At 40.6% G+C, this 9385-nt stretch overlaps 1 protein-coding gene across 1 annotated transcript; it reads right to left on the bottom strand.

Annotated features, from left to right (window-relative positions):
- Positions 1-1278: 1278 nt before the first annotated feature.
- On the bottom strand, positions 1279-8816 carry LOC111260852 (dnaJ homolog subfamily A member 2). The gene is made up of 4 exons (XM_022833901.2): positions 8423-8816; positions 5510-5648; positions 4926-5327; positions 1279-3678 (listed from the first exon to the last, which is right to left on the bottom strand). Exons 1-4 carry the CDS (start codon positions 8489-8491, stop codon positions 3074-3076), a joined length of 1215 nt encoding a protein of 404 aa, XP_022689636.1. The 5' UTR covers positions 8492-8816; the 3' UTR covers positions 1279-3073.
- Between the last annotated feature and the right edge of the window lie 569 nt (positions 8817-9385).

The following is a 9385-nucleotide window of genomic DNA, read 5'->3' as shown; positions in this document are numbered from 1 at the left end:
GTCAACAAATTCACTACTTTGACGATACAATGTTTTTTGAAAATTCAATCACTTTTTTAAGAAACTGGCCTTCCTAAAATTCACTACAGTTCTCATAGTCGTACGATGTTAGTGGAAGCTATACGACCATTTTCAAAATTTTCAACTTTAGTTTGGACAAACGAAATCACTGCCTTTGCAGTAATGCGCATACCGCCGCTGTCTTACGAAACATATTTTCGGAATTTCTCTTGATGTCCTCAGGAGCATGCTCGCCGACGACGAACCTCTGCTGTTCCTGCTAGGACCTTGTTTATGTGGTTTGGGACATACCGTAGCCTACTTCTATGCTGTTTTGCGTTGAGGCATAGCCGATACGTAATCTGGTACAATTTTTCGTTAGCGTTCTGCAAGCCTCCATTCCGAGCCATACTACAAGGCATGTGCTCCTGCAAACTGCACTGGGCAAAACGCGGCATCTGTGCATGCGTTTTTCCCAGTGTTGGATTTGCTTTGAATCAACTATACATATGCCAACAATTCTACTGAGTTTTTTAGGCAGTTGCTAGTTTTTAATACATACATGGGCCTTATGGTCTGTCAAAATATTTACAGCCGTAGATTAAAAATTATTTTTATAGCCTTCCATACTTGGCTATGACTACTGGTTATTCTGTTATAGCGCGGCCAGGTATCTCTACACACTACAAAACCTGTAGTTGGTAGGCTTCTGATGGCCAGTTGTTACCGTAAATCACCACGCACTCCTGATTATTGGAACAGAAGATATTTAAATGAATGGGTACATGACTGATGCAACGATAAGGTTTAAATCCAACATTTTTTGTTTGAATATATTTTTAAATCCTTTGGTCGACCTGACAATCTGCGAAATTGGATTGCTACGTATGTACCATACGCGTAATTCTCTTTCATATCGTGAATTTTTTTTATCTAAAAAGGTTGTGCAGTTTCTCCCGTCTGCAGGATTTGAATTATCTGTAGTCTCTTTGTAGAAAATAGCCCAAATTGTACGCGTCAACTTACAGTTATAGAAAGCACGATAAGAAATTTAAAGCATATTTTCAACTGAAAAGTATGTTTTAGCTGTGTCGGATAAAAACACGTTGTGTGAATACTTCCTTTGTTTTACTATTACGAATATTTATGCAATTGGTATTTCGTTTGGTTATTACACAATTTAAAAATGCGTATACAACCAGTCTCCAATCTAAAGACTAAGTAGATACCTCCATAATGAACTCTTCCTCAATGTACAGAAAGGAACGAATCGATAGCTGTAGTATTAAGTATATTTATTATTAATAATTTATTCATCTTAATCCATTTTGTTTTCTTTGCCATCGTTCTATAATAAAAGACGCATTACTTTATGTCGATGTCGCTGTTGTCCTGTCGTCGTGCTTATTTATTCTACTTAATCTTCGCGTCTTCTCGATGCGGAATCCGCGCTCACTGCCTTCTTAACTTCACCAGCTCGGATATTCTAATGTCAATGACTTATTGATATTACCATTTACTGTAACAACCGGGTACTTCACATATAATATTGTAATTGTTTTAAGCTAACTAAATACGAAGGCTCTATCACACTCCGCTTAGGTTTTATTATCGTATTTCCACAGATCATAATGGTTACCATCATCAGTTTTCACCTCACTTTGTATCGCTCCGGGTCGCTTTGTTTTTAACTTTCGCCCATTGCTCATCGTAGCCACCAGCCTCTAACATTCGTTTGCTGAAACTTTTTGACGAACGTTTTAGAGGTTTTTTTTTCTTCACGCTAATGTCAGTCCGACTCACCCACAAAAAGTGCTCTTTTCCTTTTGAGTCGGATTCTTGTTTTAGAGGAACCATGTTTTTTAGCACCGTCAACAGATTCACACGGTGCTGTGCCGCCGTATCGAATCGCCGCGGGTATTTATTCAAAGCCATTCGCAAATGACTCGCTATTTTTCAATAGACTTTGTACACCTGAATGGTCAGAAGGATCCTGCAAATTCAGGTGCCCTAGGTTTATGCGCGCCTCGATGTATATCTAGTGTTATTTCCTTGCCGTCCCTCGAGTGTCTGTGTGATAAGTCTTGCCAATTAACTCCCTGTCTACCCCGTTTTGCATAAACGATTCTTAACGAACCATTTACCGGTCACATTTCCAACGCGATTTTATACGATCAACTGTGCCTTATTATCTTGCTTTTAGAAATATAGCTCACAATGGAGAGTTGCTTACGTCTACAGAACAAAGATTTAACGGCAACTCACCATACATCTTTGTCCATTAAAATTGCTTTTAGCCGAACAACTTATCGTCGTGTGCTCACGACAAGGTGTAGGTAAAGTGTCAAGGGTCACACAATTCAAGTCACGCAGTCAAGCTAGCATATGAGCTAGCATATGCTTAGAGATTAATTTCAATTTACAGTCCCGGGCTTTACGAATTAGTTACATTATTGTATTACTAGATTTCCCTAAACAAACTCCTTCTTACTTTTCTAACATAAATTCAACCAACTTCACTTCTTCGTTCCCCGCTACCTTTTCCCGCGCTTGCCATTTTTACCTCGTTATTGCAATGTTGAAATGCAGTTGAAAACGACGCACGTATATGTGTGTGTGTTTTCTTGTGCACCTATTTTTTTGATGACAACAATAATCATCCACTAGAATTATAGTCGTTTATCTAATTGTGGTCTTATTTAATTCAGCCTTTCGCCCATAGTTTTCCTAATGGAATCAGTCCTTGTGCGATACTTTTACATAACCACACGGCTTGTCGCTTTCTTTTTCAATAAGGTTCCGCTTAGTTCTTGCACCCAGAAGTGATTAAGCCTTTTTAGTGTCAGTATTAAAGGTAAACGACAAGCATCTTTGCGTTGTTATCATTACCTTTGATTTTTACTATTTGTTAAGACCGCTTCGTGTTGGTACGCAGTTTCATGGTTGACCCTTTGACATTCCATACTTTATGTTGCTGCTGCTGCTTACTCCTGATATCTCTGCTTTCTAAGTTCTTTACTCGCGTCCTATTCATTGTACAGTGTACTTTAGTTTGTTACTGATCGCTCGTCATTCACTGCTGTGTACATTGTGATCCACGCGGTGCATCATCATCATCCTCATCACACTCATAGGCCTCGCGCCCACGTCCACCGCTTGCGTTACTCGGTATGTAATCGTCGAGTGCAACATCTTCATACTCGTCCGGCAACTCTTCGGCCTGTGGCCGGTCGTTAAGGATCTGTTCAATTTTCTTCAAATCGGCTTCCGGTGCAAAATGCTTCGCTGGAAAGGCGACATCGAACTTGATGTAGAGATTGCCATTACCGAGACCTTGATGAATTGGCATCCCTTCATTCTTTATGCACTTCACTGTTCCTGGATGGACGACGCTGCCTGGCGGGCTTGTCACTAGAAGGCTGCGACCATCCAGTTGTCGCACTATCATTTGGAAACCGCATAGTGCCTCAGTAAGCGAGACGGTCTTCTCCATGTGAAGATCGCAGCCTTGTCGCGTGAACGTCTCGTGCTGTTCGAGGTCCAGTCGAACGATAATGTCGCCAGGAGCAGCATCTGTGCTTTGATCTCCTTCGCCGAAGAAGATAAGCGGTTGTTTGGCATCCTGGCCACGATCGACATATACGTCGATCGTGTGCTTTTGCTTAATAGTCTTCCGGCCTGAAATTCGAAAATAAAGCATGACCGTAATACCACATCAGCTGCTTGTCTTTACATTTATATAGTAGGTTTGTGCATACATAGTGGCCGTTTTTCAAATCGCCTCATTTGTCTCTTTTACTTTCATTTTTTTTTCAGTCCATTCATTTCACCATTTGAAAAGAGCCCTGTAATTTCCATAAGCCCCTTGTAATATGAACGGAGTGTGAAAAAACACAGTGAATAAAACCAAGGATAGATATTCCTGGTAAAAAACAATTTTTGACACCTTTAATTCACCTTTTTCCAAATCAAATCTTACCGATGAAGCCCGAGATACATATGTCGTCTACGGTGTAGACCGTTACCTAAGGTAACTTTAAATGCGATATTGAACAATGATATCTTAAAATCAGGATACGCCCCGCCCTCAGGTCGACGCCATAGAAGTTTTAAAAGTTTATATTGTCTAAATGATTCCAGCATCAGGCAATAGGCAATCATCAAGAGAGGTTTCTACGCAGAATTCTTGCGGATGACGATAAGTGATGTCTGTACATTATTATGAAGCGCAGAAAAAATTTGATACATCCGAAAGATAATCCTAAACTGAGTTAAACAAAATTTCCACCCTAGAAAGTCCATAATTCATATCTGGTGGGATTGTTTTACGTACTAGCTGAGAAAAAAATCAAAACGCCCGACAAGGAACCGTACACAGATGTATTGAGTGAATTAGAGTTCCCAACACAAAATACCCGATAGACAAATCTACCTTTCTCTATGGCAATCCAAGACCACACATGGCAAGGATCGTTTAAGTCGCCCTGCAACACGTTAAGTAGAAGGTTCTTCATTCACCATTTTCTCCAGACCTCGCTCCCATAGTTACCACCTTTTCCGATCGCTGGCAAATAAAACTCGCGTCAGTACATTTGACAATCAGTAGAATCCGGAAAACGAACTGCACAAGCTCTTTAACATCGGAAGTGATAATTTCTGGCGAGCAAAGGTTGGTTGAGACATGGAAGGTTGACGAGAATGACTTCGTACAGATAGTTAGCTTATCGCTTGCCATAGTTTAAGTAGAAACCTTTTTTTAATTTAAATCTGAGTAGATCATATCATAATTTAGTAACATCACGCGTAGCCGAAACATCGTAACTACTGAAATAGCTGACATTAGTGGATTTCTGAGACTTGTTGTTCATTAAATATATATTCAACTAACTGTAAGAATAAAGTCAGGTCAACAGCGACTCACTTACCTCGGCAGTTCTGACAGGCGTTTTTCTCGTTGATCTTCTCTCCCGTACCGTTGCAATCGGAACAACGCGCCTGAATCTGCTGCACTATGTTAGGTCCAAGGGGACGAAACATCACTTTAATACCTTTACCCTTGCAACCTCCACAGCTCTGCACGGCACCCTGGCGGCCACCAGTTCCTTCGCATTTGTTACATATAATTTTCCTTTCCACCTCTTGCTGAAATGTCTTGCCTTGATAAAGGTCTTCTAAAGTGACCTTTTGGGCCAAAATGGTTTCACTGTTCCTGGGTCTGCCGCGGGATCGGCCGAATGGCGCACCGAAAAAGTTTCCAATTCCTCCATTAAAGATATGTTGGAAAATTTCATTACCATCCATGCCTGCCCCCCCGCCGTCCTTAAGACCTGCAAAACCATGCAAGTCAATTGGTCAAAATTCCATTAATTACGGATTAAGTTCCGTAAGATGAAGTGCTATTGGCTATTTGGTTTTAGGGAGTGTGATGCTTAATATATACGCACTTCGGCAATAAACAGCGTTCTCATCTTAGTTCATCAAAACAATATTTTTTTAAAAATAAACTTACCTTGAATGCCATATCTGTCGTAAAGCTGCCTTTTCTCGGGATTCGAAAGAACTTCATAAGCGAAAGAGATCTCTTTGAATTTGTCCCCTGCTTCAGGATTTTTGTCTGGGTGGAATTCCTTAGCCAATTTGCGATACGCCTATATATAAAAACGCCACAAACATGATTATTTTTCGGTTACAGGAGAAGTAAAACAACTTCGTAACTCACCGTTTTTCTTATAAACAAAAATATACAATATTTGCTATATCATTTACTCATTCGAATAAACTTCCGATCCTTCATTTTTCTGCAGACACCGCAAAAGCGTTGACATTTCACATATTACTCACAGCCATACCACACGCGACGGGAGTGGTGTACCATTTTAAGACCTCGCAAAGTATACTATCATTCCACATAAAGGCGAACAAAATAGGCGTTAACATCGTACAACGTACAACAATGCGTAAGTTTGACATGAACAGAATTATAAGCGTTTTCTAGAGAGTTGTACATTTAAAGAAAACTCGTGAGAAAGAGAACAATGCACCCGTAGACGATCAATACATGAAATGCGCCTAACATTCTTGAACTTAAAGCTCCCTGTTCAAGACAGTTGAATCATTTTAGATAAATAAAACCAATGACGGGCAGGACTAAACTGTATATTGCCATTTTGCCGTCTATACCGATTTTGGAATAATCTTACCCGAAACGGATTATATATAATATATATATATATATATATATATATATATCGTATAGTACATAATATTAAATCGTAGCTGCAAACTTGTGTTGTTGTGGTTTATTTGGTGTTACCCAATTCGACCCAACGTTAGCCAAATTGGACCGCTTTATCAATAGAGTATTAACGTGCACGAAGGAAAACATTTGCTTGGGTTGCCAGATCAAAACTTTCATTATTATGGGCGACCTTGTAATCGGAAGCGACGGCGATAGCGCTTATACATTCGTGACTTGACGCCCGTGCGGTTCGAGTCTTCTTGAGAAAACCGCCACCAGGCTACTAAAGAACGTTGCTTTTAAGCAGATACAGCCAAGAGACAAATACATGAAATAGTCCTATTGCCTGCACATATGAAATAGTACAAACACATACCCCTGTTATGTAGCAGAATGCGAACTACAATAACTTGAGCAGTATGCCTCTACAAGTATGTTCTTTAGTGCCACGATTATCACTTGCATTTTGATCAACAAGTTTGTTATTTAAACGAAGTGAAGCACTACGAGTGACAAGCAAAATCGTGGCGTTGAGTACCATATAGACCGAAAAGGGAACATTTGAAACTAAACGTCCCTTGAACTATGAAAAAACGAACGAGGATCTTTAGCGAAATACGAAAACTATAAATATGAAAAGTGGGAGTCGATTATATCCAAAAGGCTAAGTTGTTCATTTGGACCTAGGTAGGCTTTATGTCCGGTACTACTGTAAAGCACTGCTTCCAACGACTGGCTCAAGACGACTATGAATTGTGTCTACATCCATTTTCAGACTTAGAACACCACGTTCTGTAAAATCTATAGGCAAACATGTTAGCATACTGCACTACTATGCGGACACACAGTCTAGAGCTATCGATCATGAGACGGCATTCGTTTGCAACTAAAATTCGTATGGGTCTCGGTTTATCTTTTTCATTGGCGTTTACTTCGTTGAGCAAATTGAATTGTTTTTGCTTTTTAGACCCCACGATTTTAATGTAGAGCAAACTGCTCGTCAGCTCAACTAATCTGAGTAGTTAACTACCGTTCTACTTCGCTCAGTGACACCTGATTGCGATAGGACATTGTAAACAGCATAATGTTATGTAATAACGAAGTCCTTTATCAATGTTACTTCATAAACGCCAGGTAGCATCACAAGCTGTTTAAAATTTTGTATCTGACTGAATACGGATATAAACCTACACCGGAGTCAACTGTTCGAGCTAATTGACTAAAATTGTTATGAATTGCGGCAGGGCACTACCCTGTCTACATCTGCAATTTAGATTCAAAACCTTTTCTGTTTGCCGTAACCATAATTTTGCACTCAGACTATTTGCTTCACGACGGGCTTTCAATAAGCAATAAGATAAGCACATAGCCGAAACTCTCAGCGCTAAGTTAAGAACAGCCATTGAATTTCAACATTTGTGTACAGTGAATAAAAAAAAGCTTGGAATTTGTCGGCTGCAGTCGGCCTATATCGATTCGAATTAATGTTGAGTCACTTGGGCACACAGCAAATTGATGTCAACAGCATAGATGCTTGAAATCGTTGCAAAGCCCCGCAAATGCAATGAGCTAAACAGTACATGTGACATGTGTTACTATATTCAACCCAGAAATAAAACCATTACCTGACATTTATTATTAAACGCTCTCCCGATAATGAAAATAGATTGAGCTACGTCGTTTACATCGTGTGCCAGCACGATCAAAATCTGCGGTTTTCGATGGCCGAGGCCTTTATCCCAGGCTCCATTTGCAAACGCCAGAGGTAGTCTCTCAGTCAGGCTAAGCAATTTATCAGCAAAACATTATTTCGCGCATGTTTACTTTAAATATTGTCAATCTGCGAAAATCTCTATTCATTAGTGATTGCCTCCACTGTTTTATAAACGCACACGGATTTTCTGATTCGTTCTCTGAACCCTGTTTTCTCTATTATGCAATATGACGCGTCACATCACATACTGATCTTCATTTCGAATCCTGTATTTTCTAGCTTTTCACCAGCGGGCTATTATTCGATCTCTCGATGCTATGAAGACTCAATGAGACGCAAGCAGAGTCGCACATCAAAAATGCATATATACATTCCCGATGTCCATGCACGGAAACATCGGAATTAAAAACCAAAGTCTTTGTAATGGTATCTGAAACTCGATACCTATGCAGGTTATACGAATGACGCACCTTCTTTAGCTCGTGGTCGGACACTCCGCGCTGAACCCCCAACAATTCGTACAAGGTGTTGTCGGCCATAATCTCCTGTGCTGTATATTGTTGTACGAATGTCAGTCCTTCCTTTGGTTGCTCGCTACCTAGTTTTCGCGTCCGCTATCGAGAGGCAAACACAAGATGCCTTCAGCCCTCGCACACGGCACGCGGTCTCCCACTATGAATCAAACTAAACCAACAAATCACCCTTAGACAGTTGAGTGGTAGGCAAACTCCGACTCTAAGCGACAAAATGCGTCCACGATGGCTCGTTCTTTATGTTGGTTAGCGACGGTTAACGAGGCACACAGGCTGCGACGATGGTCGAGTAGTCCCGAGCAAAGAACCGCTCGCAAATGGAAGTGAAAATGATGACTCGCCTGTTTAAAGACTGGCCGGGCGCTCGGTCAGAGCAGCAACACACGGACAGTGATCGGACGCTCGTTGCTCGGCTCCATTAATCGAGCGGACGTTACAACTGAACGCGAAACAAGAGAAAGTAAATACTCAAAATGAAATGAATAGCAGAAGAATTGAGTCATGTATTAGGTCACGTGCATAATTTATACGAGCATAAACAGCGCTGGCAGGGCACACTACTATACAGAAAGATCAGTAGGGTTACTGAATGTGGCTGTATATAGATTTCCTAAAAAGAAATCGTCCGCGCCATTCTCTACTTAAAACTACGGACGATACTGGGTAAACGAGCCGCTACATATACGTTAGCCGTTAGTTGGAACTTGGGAGTAATTCTGTGTTGTGAAAAGGAATACAAAAGAGAGACTGATATTGTCCGTCTCAATAGACATTAGATGTGCAATTAATACGAGGTCTTGGTGTACTAATTTTATCGTGGCGTCCCTGCACGGTCCCCGTGATGGCTATGTGGGTGACGTGTTTGCCTACTGATCTTGAAAACAATTGGTGGTCTGGGTC

The sequence above is a fragment of the Varroa jacobsoni genome, unplaced genomic scaffold, assembly GCF_002532875.2.
Source record: "Varroa jacobsoni isolate VJ856 unplaced genomic scaffold, vjacob_1.0 scaffold_484, whole genome shotgun sequence".
NCBI lineage: Eukaryota > Metazoa > Arthropoda > Arachnida > Mesostigmata > Varroidae > Varroa > Varroa jacobsoni.
The sequence above is the reverse complement of the archived record's forward strand: the minus strand, read 5'-3'. Positions and strand labels throughout refer to the sequence as shown.